At 41.5% G+C, this 21,861-nt stretch overlaps 3 protein-coding genes across 10 annotated transcripts; 2 read left to right on the plus strand and 1 right to left on the minus strand.

Moving 5' to 3' along the window:
* Positions 1 to 265: 265 nt before the first annotated feature.
* On the plus strand, positions 266 to 5,021 carry LOC112286700 (uncharacterized). Of its 7 annotated transcripts, none has more exons than XR_016504695.1 (5): positions 1,434 to 1,569; positions 1,855 to 1,978; positions 2,149 to 3,737; positions 3,892 to 4,043; positions 4,435 to 5,021. XR_016504695.1 is itself a non-coding variant. In XM_024528847.3 (5 exons), the coding sequence occupies exons 2-5, from the start codon at positions 1,946 to 1,948 to the stop codon at positions 4,513 to 4,515; spliced, it is 1,824 nt and encodes a 607-aa protein (XP_024384615.1). In that variant the 5' UTR covers positions 1,434 to 1,569; positions 1,855 to 1,945; the 3' UTR covers positions 4,516 to 5,021. The 7 variants fall into 7 exon arrangements, 4 of the variants coding, with proteins under 4 accessions (XP_024384617.1, XP_090109106.1, XP_024384615.1 ...); XR_016504696.1 differs by having other exon boundaries at positions 4,444 to 5,021; XM_024528847.3 differs by having other exon boundaries at positions 2,149 to 3,706.
* A 4,769-nt stretch (positions 5,022 to 9,790) lies between these two features.
* LOC112286468 (F-box/kelch-repeat protein At1g80440) lies at positions 9,791 to 12,404 on the plus strand. Its single transcript, XM_024528379.3, has 2 exons — positions 9,791 to 10,649; positions 11,086 to 12,404. The coding sequence occupies exons 1-2, from the start codon at positions 10,258 to 10,260 to the stop codon at positions 11,855 to 11,857; spliced, it is 1,164 nt and encodes a 387-aa protein (XP_024384147.1). The 5' UTR covers positions 9,791 to 10,257; the 3' UTR covers positions 11,858 to 12,404.
* A 411-nt stretch (positions 12,405 to 12,815) lies between these two features.
* On the minus strand, positions 12,816 to 20,035 carry LOC112286467 (uncharacterized). Of its 2 annotated transcripts, XM_024528376.3 has the most exons (22): positions 19,598 to 20,035; positions 19,330 to 19,427; positions 19,101 to 19,226; positions 18,927 to 18,983; positions 18,739 to 18,804; positions 18,393 to 18,604; positions 18,066 to 18,140; positions 17,623 to 17,721; positions 17,227 to 17,353; positions 16,914 to 17,041; positions 16,620 to 16,686; positions 16,214 to 16,303; positions 15,981 to 16,043; positions 15,710 to 15,808; positions 15,374 to 15,448; positions 15,057 to 15,158; positions 14,792 to 14,864; positions 14,412 to 14,497; positions 14,205 to 14,276; positions 13,739 to 13,933; positions 13,339 to 13,488; positions 12,816 to 13,186 (listed from the first exon to the last, which is right to left on the minus strand). In XM_024528376.3, exons 1-22 carry the CDS (start codon positions 19,707 to 19,709, stop codon positions 13,040 to 13,042), a joined length of 2,319 nt encoding a protein of 772 aa, XP_024384144.1. In that variant the 5' UTR covers positions 19,710 to 20,035; the 3' UTR covers positions 12,816 to 13,039. The 2 variants fall into 2 exon arrangements, with proteins under 2 accessions (XP_024384144.1, XP_024384145.1); XM_024528377.3 differs by lacking the exon at positions 12,816 to 13,186 and having other exon boundaries at positions 13,355 to 13,488; positions 13,643 to 13,933.
* Positions 20,036 to 21,861: the final 1,826 nt, after the last annotated feature.

A 21,861-nucleotide genomic window follows, 5' to 3' on the forward strand; every position in this document is an offset into this window, starting at 1 on the left:
TCGTGAGTAGGATCTGTGTAGATACTCCTCGTCACAATTCCCCCACTTCACATGAATTCTTAGCCAAAACCCTCACACTCAGATCCGATTCCTGTTGCTAATATTGGCAAATATGTGTTTTCTTATTATTTTTTCGTGTTTTTTTTTACCTCTACCATTACAATCTGAAGGTAGATTTGAAGAGGGAGGCTGTTCTGGCCGGAACGGTCGTCGTCTACAGCGTTCTAAAGATGCCCGTGCTCTGGAGCTCTTCCCTCGACGCCGACGCCGACGCAGCAGCCACTAATCGACATTCATCATCAACGGTACTGTCCTAGAGCACTGTAGTGGCGTTGTAGGCTACAGTGGTTAGCGTTAGTTGCTTGTTCTAGGTTAGTCGTCCTACTCGTCTACCATTTGCCTCAACAGCTTTTCTGTCTCCCTCCTCGTAATAGCCAGATCGGGTGGCTGTGTTCTTTTCCAGCTCCGCAGGTGTTCGTCACAGAAGATCGTGGTGGGAAGAAAACCGCAAGGAGAGTTAATCACTAGTGGTCTTGTTGTAGCTTTTTAGCCTGCGATAATCCTTGTGGGTGGCTGGCTTGCTGAGGATTGTCTTGTATTGAAGTACAGTTCGTTAGAGATGGTTGGAGGGCATTAACGGGTCGTGGCCAAGGACCGAAATTGCGGCGGGTGGAGGGTATGGAGACTAGGGTGTGAGTTCAGGAAAAGATGGTGTGGTGAAGGAGGTGGGAAAGATGACGAGTTTTTGTGTCATTGAGGAAATTCTGACGGATTTGTAAAGAGTTTCTGCAGAGGAGCTTGTTTTACCAATGGTTGCCCTAGCTTGGGTAGTGGTACATAAGTTCCTGTGGGCGCTATGGAAGGTGTAGAGAAAGAGCGGACAGGTTGGATAGCTGGGGAGGAGAAGGTTAAACAGGCGTAGTGTGAAGGATCTGTGGCGTTTCGGTTGGCATTGCTTGCGTTGTATGTTGTTTCTTATGTGGCTGGTGCACTTTGTTCTGTGCTGCTCGGAATTTGACCTGGTCTTATGTATGAGAAATAAGACCTTTGAGGTGTTCCCTTGGGAGAGTTTGGACGTTAGAGATAACAGAGTACTGACGTACGGATTCTGCACGTAATAGGGCTTACACAGCGTGAGATAGTGAATGAGTTCGATAAGAAGTCGGGAAACTAATTGGCGAGGTCGAGGCAAACTCTTCTTATTGGTGAGGTTCTAGTTGCCATGGCCTTTGCTGTCATTTGAAGTGGGAGATGGAGCCCTGACCTTCAACAGCTGGTTTGGAATTAGGGAAGAGGAGGGGCTGAACAGGACGCACTTGCCTCGTGCTTCGGGCCTGTGTCCCGCGGCATTCGATCTTGAAGCGAGGATCTATAGTTGTAGTGAATTGGAGGTTTCTGTTGGAACGTGTCAGTGCGAGGTCTAAGTTCTTTGCCCTCCAGCAATGGTTGGCGGTCATACATGATAAGGATCTACTGTGAGACGACATCTGTAAATGCCAGCTATGGCGCTCTGCCGTTGATGACATAAACATTGGAAGGACGAAACGTTTGTGTCCTACCTCTTCTCAGGTTGGACTTCATACTTTGAGTTTAATTCTGCTGGTTCTTGCTGGATTTTTACTCTGGTGATGCACAGTATCTCTAGTGAGCTTGTGAACCATGGAATGACCTGTTAGCAGCAGTGGCACTACCGTTCTGGTTTGATGCACGTTCATTGTTGTCAAACGCTGACATCTAATTCATCATTCGAAACACTGTTTGAACACAAGTGATATGAAGATTTTAGTTCATCGTGATCGATGTATTTGTTTATCAAAAAGAATGAAAACTACCATCCTGTTCTGGACATTGTAGGATCCATCCTGAGGTATTCTGGCATTTTGCATTACGGTCGCCAGAGATTCTCCCAAGGATGTGAACTCGTAGACATCCGTTCTATGAATTGATGTTATCAAGCATATATCTGTCTGTAAAGTTGGTATGCGTTTTACCACATGATTATTGATTATACGTTGATTTCAACTTCGTTTGAAGAAAAATCTGAACTTGCTCCCAGGCACAGTGAGTTCTTCGTTTGGTTGTGGATGGTAACTTCACAACACTCTCTTGGTCATGGTCTAACTCAATTGCAAACCATCACTGCTGCAGATGGCACGAGGTGGATGCTGCTGGAGTGGGCCATTTTGTCTTGGCTCATTATCCCGCAAGAACAAGAAGCGAATTGTTCCGGCAACCAGAGTGCACGATGGAACTGCACAGCCATCTGACCCTCAGGGCCAGTTTGCCTTCCTACTTGCACCCCCTTCGTCTCCTGCTTCCTATGCAAATTCTATGGCACCTTCCTCTGTTCAGTCGCCCTACTACCCTTCATCGTGTCCTGTTCCTCAGGGTGGTGGGTCTAGGATTCCTCTAGAAACACAGTCTAACATGTTCGCTGTAGGTCCGTATGCACATGAAACCGCTCTAGTCTCTCCACCAGTTTTTTCTACGTTCACAACTGCTCCCTCCACAGCTCCTTTTACGCCCCCTCCAGAGCTTGCAGCCCATTTCACTACGCCTTCTTCCCCTGATGTTCCTTTCGCAAAGCTGTTAGGATCTTCGTTCTCAGAACAGCGAACTACGAAGCGAGAAGCGGAGCCTCCATACTCAGCCTCTCCATTCGCTTCCCCAGATTACTATCAGCAAGATCACCATCCGCAGGATGACTTGCAGGTTGGGTATCAGTTATATCCAGGAAGTCCGCTTGGTCGTTTAATTTCTCCTGCAGGCACCACGGGCGCGTCAACTCCTTTTGCTGCAGGTGGCACTACTGGTACTAATACTCCTCATGCAGAGAGTGACAATCCTACTCCACTGACTGTCCTTCCAGCAGTGGTAAGCACTTTACCTAACCTTGAGCACCAGGTGGCTGAAGGGCTTCATCAGAGGAGTATTCTTGATTCTCAGTGCGGGCCAGGGGAACCTCTGAGTGACAGTGGTAGAGAGCGGCATGGGAGCTTTGACAGTCACTCGCGGTTCATGGTAGCAATGATACACGAACGCGATGGATCTGATTCCAACTCAAATTCGTATGGACATGAGCGGTACAGCGGAAGTTTGACTGGGCTTAATGACGTCTTGGAGGGACGGAACAGGTATACGAAGTTGAAGCAGGACAAGGGTCCTCGATCCTCTAGTCTGAGATCCCATGAGAAAGAGGATGATATTCAGGAAGAGGACTTGCTTGAACTTCCCATGCTATTAGGCAGTGAGAGTTCTCATGGTGGTTCGAGAGCATCACGGTCTCCAAGTAGTAGAAGTAAAGTTCAGAGCAAGGCAGGGAGCAGAGTAGGGAGCAGGGTAGAAAGTAAGGCAGCTAGCAGGGTAGGGAGTAAGGCTGGGTCTGATGCCTTGAAAGATTGGGATCACAACGAGGATAACTTATTGGAATATGCACTAAGCTTGCTTGAAGGAACTGATGGAAAAAGACCCGGAACAATCGGGTGGGCGCCAGTGGATACCTCGCTCCCACGAGAATCTGAAGGTCCCATTCAGTCATCCTCTACCACGAGAAACGAGACCGAGGAGAATGAAAAGGATACTGTGTATAAAAGTATCAAGAATGGTAAAGGTAGCGACAATGTGCCCCAGCAAGTAGTGGGGGCGGGAGCAAAGGAGGTTTCTGAGGGAACGATTACTCCGGTTGGACATCATGGTAGTGCACCTGGTAAGCAACCTGAAGATAGGAAAACAGATAGGTAAGCAATCTGTATTCGGATGTGTTTCCTCGTTAGATATGCATGATGGTTGCTTCTCATCATCTTATTTCTCGCATCTGCGGGAATCTAAGCCATTCAATTTTTTTGAACTAAAAGTGTTCGATGTAACTCTTGCACATTTTGAACTTCACAGATTGCTGTTCGAGATGCGAATCGCTTGTCTCTCAGTGTGAGCAGCTATCAGTGGCTTTGAAGGAGGCTAGAAGGAAACAACAAGAGAAAGATCGACTTGCGGAGGAAAGAGAAAAACAAATAAGGCACCTTACACAGCTACTGCAGTCAGGGGTATGGATTCATCTTGATTTTGGAAAGTTAGTTCTCTCTTTGATTTAGTGGCTTTTAGACAAGCTTCAAAATTCCTGTGTTGGTAATTAATGTCATTACCCTTGAAACTATCAACAGCCTGAGGTGAACAGCTGATTTATGGTTCTGTATTGGAACAAGTGTATAAATCTATGTTTAGTTGCGCTTATTTCTGTGGAGGTTTGGCAATCATTCTCTAAGAAGATGTATTTACAAGCAATCCTGCTCTGAAGTTTGTTCGCCTAGTTTTGTTTCCGTGCAGAGACCACCACAGTTTCACCCAAAGTAGCAACCTTGATTTCTTTTGGCTTATGTTTGTATGAAGGTACCATTTTAGGGTTTTAATCTGTGATATGCGTTCTATGATTCTTAGGGTTTACAGAAATTTGTCGGGGATTTTCCAAAGGCTGCCAACCAAGTGGGCGAGGGCAACAATGTCAAAGACATATCCTGATATAGGCATTTTTCACAAGTTTATCAACCTTTCCAAACAGACATTACATGCATAAGTAATAACAAGAGCTTGTGGTCAATCTGGATAGGAACAGGGCAGTTTCTTACAAGTCCTAGATCTGTTGGACGAGCACATGCCGGAGGTACCATATTTAGCCAGACATTCGAATCACTGAAAAGCCTCAATAGATCTTGTAATGGGTTTCACCTGGGGATAGACGTTTATGGTATCATACAGTATTTTACGATTTGCAGAGTCACTGTCTGATAGGTTAAACAGCATTTCCGACATGTGGTTTAAACTTCGTTCAACTTTGTATCAGGAATACCTGAGTCGAGCAAGCTTATTCTGCCCTGTTTCTGAAGAATTCAACTTCTCCGCAGGTTAGCGAGTCAGCGAGCATCGGGTTTTCTTTGAGGGAAATCGGAAGCTCTGTCATTTCTTATGGGCACCAAGGCATGAGACTCATCTTCTATTATTATCATGTTTGACACTCGTTTGAGAAACCTGGCTTTCAGAATCTTTGCTGGGTTTTAGTCATGAGTTTAGACTTGCCGAATGGAGCAAACTTTGTCCGAATGATTTCGCGCTCACATTGTGCAACGAAGTGTCAAAATGCTGGCCGAAATAGCATATTTTTACAAAGTCGTTCTTGCTTGGTCTGAACTACCTCAACTCACTTGCAGTTACGTTGCACATTTGCTGATGATGAGAACGCGTTCTGTTTAGGGGAGTTTATGAGCTACGATCCTGGTTCACAAGGTTTTAAAGCGGCTTTGTGCTGTCTCAGTTGTAGTGGATATTTCTCGGATTAAGTGGTGATGATCTTGACAGGAAGGAGCACGTTAGCCCAAGTTTAGTACTTGAGAATAGCGAGTCGTGATGAATCAAGCAAAGTAACCCTCTACTGCATTGCGGTGGTGTTCAGGAACAGAATTACACAAAAAGCACTACGGAAGAAAAGACTAGGAAAATTAATCGAGGACATCCAGCATGGGCATTTGAATAGAAAAATCACTTCAAATTACAGCTTTCCGCCAAGCTTAAGATTGGAATTCCCCGTTCTTAATTATGCACAATCAGATAGGTAAGCAGTTAGACATGGCGCTCCATCGTAGGCATAGACAAATCCCGCGACCATACAGAAATGCTTGCGTGCGACCAGTTGTGGCTACACAGTTCTGATTACCAGCACGGCACATTCCCAGTTCTGACGGGGTTGCGTCAGATTTACGCTTAGGAAACAAAGATGAGGCTCGTTTGGGAATAATTTGATGAGCAACACTGGACTCAGTGAAGCAACTCTTTGCGTCTGCTAATACGGTGTCCTCAAATTGACACTCAAAATTTTGATGAATTTTAGCCACCGGCAGAGTGAGGAAGGTCGCAATGAGCGCCAACTATGGCAACTTGGACATTCAGACAATGCTTTGGTGTCGAAGTCTTCGAAGAACGCATGACGACAATATGAAGACGGTGAAGAAGGGGATGGAGGTAAAGAGGAAGAGTAGATTGAGTAAAACCAGCGCTCTTCAAAAGAAAATGCCTAACTCAAATGTAGAGGCTGCTAACTATCCTCGATCTGTTTTGCAAACTCGTTCTCAGGAGACTCCCTCGGCGTCACCTCGACTATCAAGACCGAAGAGTGCTCAGGTCCAGCAAGCTAAGAAGTTACTGAAAATATTACGTCTAGATCACATGCTTTCTGATGGCGACGAAGAGGAAGAAACAGAGAGGATGAGCAAGAAGAAAGGGATCAAAGAAAAGAAGAAGCGTTGTCCGTACAGGCTGAGGTCGACCTCGTCCAAAATACCTCTATCCAGGGAAGGTTCTCCCCGTCCAGTTGAGAGGAGTGTATCTCCTTTGACATCTTGGAGAATGGATGATGCCGGTATGCCAGAACCACTGCGGGAGAAGTTGAATATTTTTAAGAAAGAGCATGAGACCATGTCAAGTCAACAAACTTCGAAAGAACCAGTGCAGTTGAATCAAGGTTCGGAAGAAGAAGAGAATTATAACGACACATCTCATGCTACGCAGTGGAATCACAAACCTTTGCGAGGACAAGCGCGGGGGGAATCTTGGCAAGCCGATCACGTAGGTCTCAGTCTCAAAAAGGAGCCGCACAATTTTGAACTAGATAAGTTAAAGAATATAGTAGCAACAATGCAGGAGGAGCACAGACAGTGTATTCGCAGTATCGCGGAGACCCTTGAACATCACAGCCGGCAGATTGTTCTCTTGACGAAGGCAAACTCTTCCCTGTCGAACCACGCGGATTCCTTAGAGAAAGAGCTCATGGTGTTGCGAGCTATGCAGTATGTCCCATGAAGTTGTTTTATTTTGGATGCGGTGGCTGCAGAATGCACGAGGTCGGGTAGAAAATGCGTGCATCTACGTTGCCTCCTTCAAAGTCTTCTCAATTTTGCCTTCGAAATTGTCTGCCTCTAGTAACTTGGTAGGATAAACTCTGCCGTCTCAAATCTCTTCTATGAAAACCCTCAGGGGTTTGATGTTGCAAGTAATAAAATCTGAAGTGCTTTAAGCCGCATCGACTCTACTGAATGTCGTTTGAAGTCATTTGAAAGGAACGTCTGGAGTTTAGGTCATGAGATTTGCCCATGAAAACTGTTTCATACAGCATAAAATCCGAAAGTCTCTTTAATGCTGTAAAATTGGCGGATTTAAGAGTAGGATGTATCAAGACCACCTTGTTAAATGCTCTCTTGTTCTGCCATTTGTGCGCAGAAACGAAAGGCGGAGTTGGGCATTATCGAGGGAATAGCGGTCTTGGCCGAATAGACCTGGTAACTTCAACCCATTAGCAACTGTGTTGAAATAGAGCTTATTTATCATACAAACCACTAAACAAGTCCATTAGGAGTAATCCCTCATGTAGAGCTTGCAAGCTACCCCATATCCAGCATCCATGGTGCTCTACACACCACATCACCTGGAGATTGTTTTGTTGTGCATTTCTGCCGTGCTGGACCTTCTCTATTGTACAGACTAGCAAAAACTTGTGCAATTGAGCTGAAAAAAAATGCAATTCAAAATTGAGATGCGTTTTTTGATTGATGGCCAACATCTCTCAAGCAAGGATATTTTTATTGTTTTTTAAAAAGAATCAAGCGTTGAACTATGAATGCAACATTTTTGGATTTCAGCATGGCTTTAACGAATTTTTTACTAAAACTCTGTGCTACATCTAAAAGAGTTGTCTACGCTTCTGAATTCTACAATTTAGAGATGCATTGCGTGACACACGATTCCAGCAATGATGATAATCATAATAATAATAATAATAATAATGACAATGTACCGTGAACCATAACAAATGAATGTCACAATAACAATCTTAGGTTTTGTCTTACCCATAAATCCAATAATTAGATGGCCAAGCACCATATCATTTCTCTCCAGCTTTCTTGTAGCGGTTTCAACCAAATAACTTATTTATACACTAACCGCTGCGAAGGCATTCTATCCCTTCTAAGTTTCAGTCATGCTTTAGAGACATCTTTTGCTTTAAAGATTTCTCCAACAAACTCTATGTGAATGCTACATAAACATGATACAAACTTTCTACAAACTTGTGGTCAACAATAAAATGTATTTAATTCTTTTCCTTTCTCTTCATGTGTTCTTTAATTATTTTAACTCCTCATCTTTTTCAGAGACTAAACCTTCCTTCCTTTTAAAAGAGACACTCATTCAATACATTTATGGGTTTTTTTTTTTAATCATTTAAAATATAGGAAGGTGAAAGTAACTCTCCATTGCAATGTATTGAGCCCATAATGTATGCACTATCTTAACCACTTCAACACCTACATCCGAACCACATCAGAATCTCCCTTGATGCACCTCAATTGAGTTCCGCACATCTGAAAACTTTTCTAACATTGTTGACCTCAGACCGTAATCCGAACAGCCCCTGCCGTTGCTTTTTGTCCCATCTGCTGGCGGATTCTTTAACTGAATGTCGGACTGGAGACAAGGTTGCAGGCGAGAAACAGTGAACTCCTCGACCTGAGGTTGGACGATCTTGGTGATGAGCGGCAAGCAACAAAGGAAGATCGAAGAAAACAAAGGCTCTCGCCTCCCTCGAATGTGAGAGCAAGAGTGAGTGGCAAAATAACTCCAGCTTGAGAAGCCGCCCAGTGCTGTATCCGAGAAGTAGCTACGCGGCGCTCTGGAGTTGTGGCTTGCTGCTTCACAAGCGCAGCGTGGTAGGGTCACAAAGGGAGCGGGGCCAAGGTTCGAGAAAGCCTTAGCCAAGCAAGCAACATGGCAGCAGCCGATAGCACAACTTTTGAGGAACACTGCACCGTCATCACCGAGCAGAAAAGGGCAAAGGTCGATGTGCTCAATCGCCTCTGCAAGGGGGGAGTTTCTGGATCGAACTTATCGGCGTCAAAGGAACCCCGCCGAAGCTTCCTCCAACACTGAATGGGGAGTCAGGTGGCGTTTTATCCTTCGCGCCAAAACATTCCAGGTGGCGTTCCATAGCAAGCATCTTAAAATTTGTGCAAATACATGCAAGAATTAAAATATTTCAAAAAAATTAAAATTAAAATCATAAAAATATCATGGAATTAGTGCGAAATTAGTAATTACTGCAGTGAAAAATAGAGGTTGAGATGTTGTTCATGAAATTTTACAATTTTAAATGTTTGATGCACAAAATATTAAAAATAAACAGTTTCACTTAATCACTGTTAGACTTCCGTGGAAAAAATATAAACGAAGCAGAAGAAACCCATATAATCTGAGATTTACATCAAAATACATCACTTATGTTGTTTATTTATTTGTCTAGAACAGTAAAGTTCGAAGGGAGTTCCAGTGCACTTTGTTTACTCAGCACAAGTGAGAATAGACGGACCCACGTGGAATCTTATCCCAGTCCATCCATATCTCTGGAAGCGTTCTATAAAGCCTACGCGGAGCTGGCCGTCCTACGTGGACTTAGGGATTTGTAAGGTTTATTCATCCATACAATATCCAACAGTTATCTAGATGATATGTTTGTGCATCAAAGGTGCTTTCCTTTCATCTACCGTACAAATCCACGTGCACACAATCGTGTTCATCGCCCTTCTCCCCACGCCAGCTCAGCCAGGCCCTTCAGTTCCAATGCTGTTCAAACTGAACCGTTATTCATCCATTTGCTTGCAAGTAGGGCATTATCATTCATCCGTTATAACGAACGTCCTTTGGCACCGTAGTATAATGCTCCGCTTTAGTTCGATTTTTCTCCGAAGAACAGGCTTTGTTACATTTTTGCGGGATTTCCTAAGAGTACACCTTTGCCTACATTTTGTAATAGCTATCCTCTTTGCATACTCTTGGTTGTAACCGTTGCTACTGTAAAAAATCTCGAGGGTTGCAGTTCTTTTGGTATTGTTTTGTCTGGGAACGTGAATCTTTTGTCCAATCGTGAGGTCTCCGTCTGGAGTAGCTTTGAAGATTATGATATTAGGCGTGTAAAGGAATCAAACCATAAGGGCAACAAATCCGTTGGCATTATAGTTTCAGTTGGAAGTGATCGAGGTAGTTTGAAGTCCGAGGGTGGTTTCTATTTGGAGTTGTGTCCTGTGAAACGATTTTCTAGCGCTTTCTAAAAATGTTTCGAATAGTGCAAACGTTTGTAGTGGTAACTGCTTAAATTGAGTGTTCGGAGCTTGGAAATTGGATCTGTTTTGCGGGATAGTTCAGTGGTTCAAGCATTTTTGCAAAATGAGTTACAGAAATTTCGAGAAGACCATGACTGTGGACGATGGACTCATACCAGCTCTCCCAGACGACGTCGCTATGCAGTGCCTGCTGCGCGTGCAGCCCCAGTCGCACGCGCAATTGCAGCAAGTCTCCAGAAGATGGAATGAGCTCGTCAACAGCCCGTGGTATTATCAAGAGCGCAAACGCAGTGGCACAAGCGAGAAGCTCTTGTGCATTATGCAAGTCGTGGAGCCCCTCTCTGCACCGTCGTTGGCAGCAAAAACCCCTGGCTCTTCCTCGTCTACGAAGCACTCGCCCATGTTCGGGATTAACGTTTTGAACGTGCAGCAACGGACGTGGGAGCGTCTCTCTCCTATTCCCGATTTTCCCGAAGGCCTCCCGATTGTCGGCCGGTAAGACTTTGTTCCTCAGCGCCAGCTAGATCGTGATCTCCTATGTCATCTTTCATGGTTTTCATTAGTGCAGTCCCTTCGTCCCGGTCGTCCTAAGGTCTTGTTCTTTCAGTAAATTTAGCTTTTGGCAGCTCGTCTAGCAGTGTCCTTTGTCTCTCATTCCCTTGCGTTTGAGTATGTTACGACATGATCATTTAATAAAAAAAAAAAACAAAAAAAAAGTCTCTAGCCAGCCTTCAATCTCTTTTCTTTTCTTTTCTTTTTTCTTCTTTCTATTCTTTTTTGTTTGGTCCTTGAAACTCTGACTTCAATTTCAGTCTACCTCAGGGAGCTGTGCCACAGAATTGAATGGTTTTTGAATTCGAAGTTTACTATTACTGATTGGCTAATTTTCAGCTGAACAGGAACTAAACGTCTACTGTGTGGGTTATTGCAGAATGGTCGCTGTGGGCGGAAAGCTGATTGTTCTTGGCGGATGGAATCCCTCTACGTATGAGACTCTACAATCAGTGTACATCTACAACTTTGTTACTCAAACCTGGTCTAGGAAAGCTCCTATGCCAACGAGTCGTTCATTCTTTGCATGCTCAGTTGTGGAGAACTACGTTTTCGTCGCAGGAGGACACGATAATGATAAAGTCGCACTGAAATCAGCTGAAGTTTACAATGTTGAGACTGACCAATGGGCTCCCCTCGCGTCAATGCACGAGGAGCGAGACGAATCAACAGGTATATGCCTCGATGGGCAATTCTACGTTGTCAGTGGCTATTCTTCAACCAGCCAGGGCCAATTCTCCCAGAGTGCCGAAGTCTACAATCCATCAGCGAACGCATGGACGTTGCTTGAAGGCTTCTGGTCTATGGAGATGCAAACTTCGCGTCCAGCTGGTCCCTTCGCAGTCATGTATGGGAGATTGTACACTTTAAATGGGAAAAATCTCCACAGGTATGATGTCACAACTGCATCCTGGTCAGTTGTGGAATCAATTCCAGACAGTGAAGTAAACCCTATTTGTGTAGCTGCTTTAGACGAGGCGCTCTTCATCACAGGGCCATCTCACAGCAGCGAAGAGCTTGGTCATGGCACATTTTTGTACAAGCCAGCTGACAGAAGCGTAACAAAGAGGTGTACGAGTGAATGGGGGAGCCTCACCAGACCAGCTGGTTTAGTTGGTGCGGCTCAGTTCGCACATGTCATCGAGATTTAAGCAAACCGACGATTAAATTATCCACGTCCTCAGAAGCATCCTGCTGCCCTGAATGTCAAAGACTGAGCCAATTGCACTCGACGTCCCACCTCCGCTACTTTTTCCAGTATTGAGCTCACCATACGGCTGCTCCGTTGCAAATAGCGAGCATCAACACTCCCCACAACCACCAGGCTGGAACCAATGATTCGAGTAATGAGAAATGGTGTGCTGGATCAAGTTGAGGAATCTACCATATTCACTACAAATCATGCGAACACATTGTGGCAGCCGAATTGTACAGAGTACTTTTGCCAGAGGTTGTGGTTTAATCGGAGTACAGTTAGCGGTCGAAACAATTTCGTAGATACATTACTGACATGATTGTAAAGAAACCAAATTGTGACTTAAACCGTCTTTTAGAAAATCTATCAAGTATTTTCTCAGCTATTGTAACCCCTAACGAGTCATAGAAAATGATACGAATGTATTTGTGAATCTGAGGGGAGATCTAGAACTCTTTAACAGTCCATATTAATCTCATGTCGTCATTTATCATCCTGTAAAAGTTGTTCTCAAAAGCGTATATGAGATTAGCAACAATTCGTTCCATCCATGGTACAACTAAGCATAGAGCAGGCATGTCCATATCCATCATCGAGAGCAAAAAAGAAGTAGCTCTCGGGACATTAAGTTAATATAACTGCAACTCTCGTATTCTTATTGTTCCCAAGGACCTGTTGCCTTCCCAATACTGACATAATTCAATAATTAAAACGTATCTGCAGAGCCGACTACTTTAAGAACAGAACGTGCTTTTCTCCAACTGACAACTACTTGCGGAATTGGGCTCAAGCCAAGAACTAAATCTAGATAGACGGTGACCAACCCTCTCATATCGCAAGTTTCGATAATGGGCAATTGGAAACTGCATACAATCCAGAGATTCATACCTGAGTTAAGATATGGTAGAATCGCATGCAATGAATGGGACTGTAGATTATTCGAAACAATAGGAATGGACAGCGAGATGATGACCATGCGCATGATCATGAATCCATGACCAGCGAGATGATGACCATGACCAATCCAGAGATGGACGCATTCTATGCAAATCTGACTGTAAGAGACTGTTGTGTTGGATCTCTAACTCCAACGTCAAATAGGAACATAAAACATCCGATGGAATAATGGTCATAGATGTTATCTATCTTGTTCTAATCGTAGAATTTGAGAAACTATCTCCTGCAATTCCGCCCGCAAGTTCTGTAAAAAATGCGGATCTTTCACCAAGCTGTCTTTGAATTTTTCGTGATCAGTTACAGCTTTTTTGTAAGCTGCCTCAAATTTCTGCAGGGAAATAACGATCGATTTTATCAGGATCCTTTCAGCTTCATGTTAAGTACATCGATGACAAAATGCTTGGCTGAAACAGCTGAATTCCTTGCGTCAAAAAAGCTTAGTAGTAATACTACTACAAAAGTATCAGAGGAAGAGCACACCTTCTTCGCATTCTTTGGCAGCTCTTTCCCGCCCTTGTCATGAGTGGGTACACCACGCTCATCAAAAGCAAAGTCTTTGTACTCGTCTTTGGTCTTGAAGATTTCTTGTGGTGAAGTGGAAGATGCTTCATGCTTTTCAAGCAAATTCGCCTGTCAAATAAACAAAGGTGAATAGAGCAGAAAGGTATACAGAAAAAATAGACGTTTTCGTGAATAGCCACTTTTAAAAGCTGCCAAAACAAGAACGATGATTGCCAAGAGTCTTAAATATTAATACATACGATGAACCGCGTAGGAAAACGACCTAAACATGAATTTGTAAAAGCACCAGACTTGAATACTTGGAAGATTTTGTTTTCCAACTGCCGAATAATTGATAAGAGAACATATTGAAAAAGACCTTCTGCAGCCTTTTCTGTCGAAGGACACGCAATTTCTCCTCCTTCACCTTCAGTCTTCGTTCATCACGCTCTCTTTGTAACACCTGTGGGTCGTCTAATCTCCAAGTAGATGTGTTGCCCTCATCCACAACACATACTCCGGCATCAACCATGTCTTCATCCCGGACTTTATCGGTTAGCTCCATCAATTTTGCCTGGTGACAACAAACCAAATTGTCTGTCTTTCTGAAAAGCACCAATCTAAACTGCATTCCGCTGTCCCCATGAAATAGAAAGTTCCAAGACCAGTAATTACGCTACATTTCATAGTGCACCTCAACATTGAAAATTCTTAGCTAGACTCCTCTTTCCTTCATTTTCTGCTCGATTATATTATCTCCAGCCGTCGTGTAAGGGTCAGTAATCTCAATCCATTAAAAGATGCTAAGGAACATCAAATTATACTCCAGGGTAAAAAGATAGTACCTGAGAAGCATTACTTTTGACAGCAGATCTCACACTGTCACGAAGTGACACCCATCCATCCACATATGGAGCCTGAACATCCACCAAATCAAAATCTACTTATACAAATGATTTTACTCAAGAACAAGATACGAAAAGAGTTTACTAACTTTTGGTGTCAAAGTGGCATGTTTCCACTTGGTCTTAGAGAGAATCTCATATACATACCACAACAGTTGTAAGATTGCCAGTTGAGCCAGATTGGCTTGTAGTACTGCCGAAGCCAATCTCGTCGTTCTTCGCATCCGACAAACCTGCCAACACCAGTTCAATGGTCAGTCAAGCAAATAAATATACCTGTTCAACTTAAAGCAAGCCTCTGTTCCGTGCTCTCAAATAGTAAGATTTCATAATAGAAAGTGATACAGAAAAGATGCACCAACACATTTAGCACGGAAGAAACATCACAATTATGACCAACCACACGAAGGACCTTGACCAAATTTTAGTATCCGATTCCAATTTTTCGGTTCCATCCTTGTCCAACTTCCAAAAATGTTAACACATTGAAACCATGAATTTCAGTCAATGAGAAATGGAAAATTTACCAAACACAACAAGAATTTTCGTCACAAAAATCGCAGCTTTTTTCAACAGCGAAGGCTGCGGTTTTCCATTTGCCTGCAGCGAGAAAATTAGAGCAAAAACAATCCTAAATTGCTCTTAACTCACACCTTTCACAATTTAAAATAACAGAATGAAAGCATAAGAGAATTTGCGTAAAAGCATATGTACAGCAAAAGTGGAAATGACGCCACAACTATATGTAGAAGCATCAGAAGAAAACTCCCTCAAGGAACCAATCTGACTTACCGACTTGCACTTGTCAATGTAGGAGTGCACATCTCTGACTAAGGTAAGCAATTCTGTAACAGCACCCGCGGTATCAAAGTTGTCTTCTAGACGTTCCCGCACCTGTGACGGAGTAAAATACTTAGAACAATGCAAATAGCATGCTGAATATATATATATATATATATATATGTGTGTGTGTGTGTGTGTGTGTGTGTGTGTGCAAACTACAAGATAATGAATTACCACTTCGGGATCAGATGATAATAGCTTCAGACGGAAAAACATTGGACATTCAATAGCATAGAACACCGCGAGAGTTGAAAGAATAAACCTACCATGATTTGTGCTTGGTCCACCCTGCTGAACAATTGCTTCTCATCATCTCCTGGCCTTTGAATTCCCGCCATTGGCTGCCGCATAAATGCTAGATGGTGTGAGAACTTCGTTTATCATTTAACAATAGAACAGTGGCAATATTGGATGACTATTCCAAACCAGCGATCAATTGCTTATTTAACAGAAACTAAATATCAGTATTACTTCATTACACTTACCAGCGCATGCCACAATAAGTAGCCTACTACATAGAAACAAAGAGATTCAGTCACCAGAGTCTTTCTAGAAAGACTAAGCAGAAAATCAAGTTCTGCAGAACCAGGAAGTGCACGTACATGCTGCCTCAAATAAGATTCCACATTAGCGAAGAAATTTTTGAACTGTTTCTCTTTTTGTAGAGCCTCGTTCACAACAGTTGTACTGAAATTTATCGACTGCAGAAAGAAAATAAGAAGAAGATCAGAATATGTCTAACTGCAACTTGGTAACTCCTTGGATTAGTTGAATATTGCACACTTCAGAATCACATGGTGCAAACTTTACGTAATTCATAGGTACATATCTTAGTTGAAAGATATAATACACAAATTCCGCAGTGATGAATACCTTGTCCCAACTTTGAATAACAAAAAGCATACGTAGCTGTCTTGCTGTATATTTTGTCAGTGCCTGGTCCCAAAAACATCACATTCTCGAATTAAGTCAACCGTAACTCTCTGAGAGGGACATCACTTCATCACACACAAATGTGCACAGGCAGGCAATGAAAAAGTCGATGTCGTTCAACTCCAGTAGAGATACCAGGTCAAAACAACTAAGAACACGAAAGAAGTCCTTACCTCCTTAATCGTTATGAAGTTCTTCAAAGACTTCGACATCTTTAACCCATCAATAGACAGATGTCCAGAGTGAAAAAAGTATCTGACCCACTGCACTCATGACAGCCAGACATTCACATATGCAACATTGTGCAAAAATTGCAAATCCTCTCACTAGTTACTCCAAGCGAAGGCTACACGGCCCAGAAACCTAGATCATTCCATTGTACACTGAGGCGAGTGGAAATACATCATATAACACTGAAAGGAGTGATTTCTTTAAAGTTATAAGAAAACGAGGTTAATATCATATCTTCATCAGATGTAATACCATCATTTAGTTAACGAGATTCATTGCGGAGAAGGTGATTTCAATAAATGCACATTTGGAAAGAACACATAATAGTAGAAGAGGGAGAGCATATACTTCATGACAGTGGAAGTACGCCTCAGATTGAGCCAGCTCGTTGTCATGGTGTGGGAACTGCAAATCACTACAAAGTCAAAGCAAAGTTAAGGTTCAATATCTGCTGGCCAGATGATGCCAAGTGACCAATAAACTTTACTCATAAAATCAATGATAAGATTGCAAATGAAAAGGGTGGAACTATCCGACAACAAATATGTGTTGTGGAAGTAAAACTGAAAATAGATTGAAAAACGAAAAAGTCATTTGCAGCTTAGATGTAAGAAAAAAAAAGGTCAGATATAAGTCACTCACTGTCCTCCAGAATGAATGTCCATGTTATCACCCAGTATATCACTGGCCATTGCAGAACACTCGATGTGCCAACCTGGGCGTCCCAAACCCCAAGGGGATTCCCATGCAGGTTCTCCAGGCTTACTTTTCTGCAACATTCATACGGTACAATATTGAGAAATCGCCGCATACGAAAGCTAAGAATTCATGTGGAACACCATTAAATGTGTTTTATTAATATATAACAAAGTGTTCTACTCTTTTCTTTCCAATATCTGATTTCTCCGGAACAGACATCAAATTTGAGAAAAAATGATTCGTAAAATAGACCCACCTTCCACAATGCAAAATCGCAGCTGGTTCTTTTTTCAGAAGTCTCAAAATTTGACTCACTCTCAGAGGCCAGCAATGAGCTGCCGACAGCAGCTGGGTTCAACTTTCCATACTGGTGGCCTGCCTCTCTGCAATGAGAAGGAGAGATTTAATGTTCTCCTCTTTCTGTTCTTTTCTTTTCTTTTCTTTTTTTACTCGCCTATGTTCTGAACTTTATAATCCATACATAGAGATTTCCACAAACCGTCGCAAAATAACGGTATCAACATGCAATCTCAAATGAAAAATCTATCGGCAGATCAAACTTGTTCTCGATACCTAGCACTTCTTCCCCCAGACCGTCTAGTAATCACTGTGCGGAAGCTCTAGAAAATTTATGAGAAGTAGAATGACACACCTGAACGCTTTGGTGTCAAAATAAACACTCCCATTAGCCACATAAGCAAATTTATTTGCCAAAACGACTTCCACGTATTCAATAATTTTATCCATATACCTGCCACAGATAGTGACCACGCCATTCCTCTACAGTCAGATACCACTGCATTCCATTGTCGCAAGCAAATTGTTTACTTGTATCTTCAGGTCCTAATGTACTTTCGCAAATTCAAGACTTGACGTCCTCTAAGAAGAAAAAGGAAAGGGATAGATCTAACTATTCATACAAAGACGTTAAACTCCGGATTAACATGGAGAAGTGTTACCTCTACAAATCTTCACACAATGCAAAAGACAGATTCCTGAATCAACTTCTAAAAATGTTCTGTTGTGAATATCTACCCCATGACAAATACAAATACCACAGACTAGACTCAAACAATTGGGTCTGATGATACTTACTCAGTCACTCTCACAAGTACATCGGGATAGCCGCACCCCAAGGCTGTCATATCATCCCAAAACTCGTTTTCATACCTAAATTCATACACAAATGAACAATACTTGTCAATTAGCGAACCGGACATCTAACTTCCAGAAAATCTCTTCCTAAGGATTCGTTTGTTGTGGGAAAAGAACTTAAGTGAAAAAAAAAAAGGGGGGGGGGCAATACATTCCAAATATAACGACTGGAGGGGCACACAACAATAGAAAGAGGGTCGCGTCCCTTATTCTTTTAAAGTCAAGCTTTTAAAAGATTAAATTAAACTAAGCTCATGAGTGCAGTACTTGAGAGTGTGACTCTTGTAAATAGCGTGATCTGTTACTGTTGCCCCAAGCCTAGCATCCAATTGAGATGCCAAACTATCAGCCGCACTCCCTCCCAGGAGCATGTTAATTCCCTCCTTTCCTCCTAACTTCCTAGCTTCTTCTTTTTGACCTTGTAGCAAATCCCTTGCCTCGTTGATCTTAGTGACTTTTAACTGCTCCTGCTTCACTCTCTGTAAGATCCAAACGCAATGATTTCATGTCTCACGCAACTAGAACTAAAAAGAACTGATTTGCAAGAATGCCAGTGCTTAGAAGATAAATCTCAACGTTGCTGCATTAAGGAATACAAGTCCAAGCCACTCACATCTGCCAAGTCGTCTTTTTGTCTCGACGAGGTGGCTTTCTCCAGCCCTCCTTCTGTATCTGATATCTGCGACAAGTTCAATGCAGAAGAAAGAAGAATTAGCAAAATCACAATGCCAAGAGATGTTTTACTCTATTTAAAGCAACCTCGCAATCCAATCGAAAATTGCTCCACAAAAGTAAAGAAACCTTTTTCTGTTGCTTGACCAGCTCTTCCTCCATAGCACGTTCCAAGTCTTCAATCACCTGGGTCCAAATCAACCCCCGTCACAACCATACTTGGGAATAACCAATACCAACACTCACACGACTATTGAAAAGAGCAGTAAGCACAACGAGTGATTCCCAGAAGAAAGAACGCACCTTATTCAAATCAATTGCACCACTGCGATATTGGTCCATGAGATAATTTCTCCTCGCGCGATTGATAATTTTGTCATCCACATCGGTGACATTCATAACATACTTCACATTGTAGTGAAAATAATCCTGTACTTGCAAAGCACGTGAATGCGTGAGCTTCTTCGCCACGACAACCCACCATAAAACCCTTGAAACCACCACACCACTACACTGCGAGGCTCGATCATACCTCGAGTATCCGTCGAATGATATCAAAAGTCACATAATTTCTCGCGTGTCCGACATGGGATGAGTCGTACACAGTTGGCCCGCAGATGTACCACGTCACTGCCACACAAATCACACAACTCCATCAGGGCTTCAAAACTTCAAAACCCTAAACCCTAATTTCCTCACTAAGAACCTCAAACTCTCCAAAGCCAGAAGACACCCCCTCAAACTCAGGTTTTCTCCAAGCCACCAACGAAAAGCCAAGCCATCCATAATCTTCCACGCACCATTCCGGGATCCGTCCTTAGTGAAAAATGGGACTTTCTCCTTGCAGAGCGAGTTGTTAACCATCAACCCTCGCTTCTCTCCATCACCAGGGGCATCAGAGGCAGGCGCCATTACTCCCCGCACGCAACGGTCAAGGCCTTGCTCCGAAGCACAAATCTACAGCTCGAGGCTCCGTGCACACATGAGAGCAACAAGAGAAGAGCCGCAAGAGAAACCTACTGGGGGGGGGGGGGGGGGGGGGGATGTGTTGGGGGGCAAAGGATGATCTCTGAGATGGGTCACCAAGATCTACAGCTAAGAATTGATGGATTCTCGTGCCGTAACAAATGCGATGGGTCACCAAGATCAACTTAAATGCGGGTCCAGTTTGTTTAATTGCCCACGAAACTGGTCGCCCGAGATTGCTCTCTGGCATTGTTCGCAACGAGCTCTTCTGCCTGGCCAAGCGCAATTCCTTCGTGATGCCGGTTGACGAAATCGCTTCTTGTCCAACCCACGGTACCCGCCCCCGCCCCTTCGTTGACGAAACTTCTTCACGTCCAGCCTCTGTCCACTTCGTTGACGGATGCGTTTCATCTAGTCTTGGTCCCCTCTGAAAACAATTCGCTCTTTCTACGATTGAGGATAAAGTTTAGGGTTGAAGATTTTAGAATTTAAGGTTATAGGGTTTAATTTGTGTTGGCATCAGTGGTTTTTTCCAACACTACATGTTGCACAATGATTTCCATCGAAAGAAATTTTGGAAAATATATTATAAATATTTGTACATTCTAACTAAAGTTAGATGCTGATTGAATATAGAATCTGAAAGAATATTTTGAATGAAACAACACAGGGTAATATAAAATATTTCACTAAAAAAAATTTAAAAATCTAATCCAATTATAGTGTTAAATCGCAATTTAGAATAGCCAGTAGAATACAAATTCAAATCTTTGTAGTATTATTCCTCACCTTATTCAAAAATACTTTTATTTTTGTAGTATTTGTTTATGGAGTAAACATAAATCTAATTATTTGGTGCTCACTTCAATTTTGTGTAAAAGTATTTTATTGTTATTTTTTATTCTTTTAAAAATAATATTATATATAATTATATTAATGATATATTTTTTAAATAAAATAACTATTAGTACTAATTACTCATATAAGATATGGTTTTTATTTACAACATGGTCTTCTTTTTACACAAGTCTTTAGAAACAACTATATATATATGTATATATGTATATATATACTTATATTTTACATTAATATATTCACAAGTACTTATATATGCATTTTTATAAAAATAACTCCATAATTCTATCCAACAAGAATTCTTTCAATACATCTTGTGATTTCTTTTGTTATCCACATTCTAATCCATAAATTGTTAGTTTCTTATCTTTGATTTTTTTGATTTTTTGATTTGGTATCCATATTTATTTAAATAAATATTTTTATTTAAAACAAATATATCTAGTTGTCATTCTATAAATCACTTTTAAAAGCTATACTAATTCTTTGTGTCTAAATTGTCTACAAAAGATATATCTAAAGAAAATTTGCATATGTTTAAAACTTTTGAATCATAGAGTTTGTTCTTTTGTTCTTTTGTTCTTTTGCCAAATTTTACCATGATACCTATTTCTTAGAACATGAAGCAATTTTCTATTATTTTTTATTAATATTATTTAATTACATAGTTATAAAATAAATCTATTTATAACTACGTTTTAAAAAAAATCCAATAGCATTTGTTTTGAACCATTTAAAATTAATTATGCTTATTTTAATTTAATAACATATTATTTTTGTCTATTAATTCTTTACATTGGACTATTCTTTGATATTTTTGTATAATGCACCATTTTGCAATTGGTTCGAAGTGTCTAAGTAAAACTAGATCACTAATTATTTTTAAATAATTCTTTTTTGCCAAGAGTACTTAAAACATGATAGAAAAATTAAATTTTGAAGTCTTCTAATTGCAAAACTTGAATTATTCATTTTTTTCTAAATTATTTTTACATCTTTTGCATTAGTTATATTAAGGCCCCTATTTAGTCCTAAATATATTTTGTATGCAAATTTAATTTTGGTTCGAGATTTTTTATATTTTTACCAAGTTACATGTGATGGTTGTTGGTTGTACAAGATTAAATTATACTGTTTCCATAGTAAAAAAAATATTTGCATCTTCAAAGATTGTTATAAATAATTCCACATCTAAATCATAAATCATAGAACGAATTTTAAGTTTATTATCTTTTTATCTTTG

This window comes from Physcomitrium patens, chromosome 9 (assembly GCF_059467195.1).
Source record: "Physcomitrium patens ecotype Gransden chromosome 9, ASM5946719v1, whole genome shotgun sequence".
In the NCBI taxonomy this organism is placed as follows: Eukaryota; Viridiplantae; Streptophyta; class Bryopsida; order Funariales; family Funariaceae; genus Physcomitrium; species Physcomitrium patens.

Bases quoted from the DNA above. Each gene is read 5' to 3' on its own strand.
- LOC112286700 (XM_024528847.3), top strand. From the start codon at position 1,946: ATGTTATCAAGCATATATCTGTCTGTAAAGTTG. The intron at 1,979-2,148 runs GTATGCGTTTTA...TCACTGCTGCAG, and splicing joins TATATCTGTCTGTAAAGTTG to ATGGCACGAGGTGGATGCTG. The intron at 3,707-3,891 runs GTAAGCAACCTG...TGAACTTCACAG, and splicing joins ACATCATGGTAGTGCACCTG to ATTGCTGTTCGAGATGCGAA.
- LOC112286467 (XM_024528376.3), bottom strand. From the start codon at position 19,709: ATGGCGCCTGCCTCTGATGCCCCTGGTGATGGAGAGAAGCGAGGGTTG. The intron at 18,141-18,392 runs GTACTGCACTCA...GTATGAATTTAG, and splicing joins TACAAGAGTCACACTCTCAA to GTATGAAAACGAGTTTTGGG. The intron at 15,809-15,980 runs GTATTCATCACT...TTCTTTCTGCAG, and splicing joins TTATTCAAAGTTGGGACAAG to TCGATAAATTTCAGTACAAC.
- LOC112286468 (XM_024528379.3), top strand. From the start codon at position 10,258: ATGAGTTACAGAAATTTCGAGAAGACCATGACTGTGGACGATGGACTC. The intron at 10,650-11,085 runs GTAAGACTTTGT...GGGTTATTGCAG, and splicing joins GGCCTCCCGATTGTCGGCCG to AATGGTCGCTGTGGGCGGAA.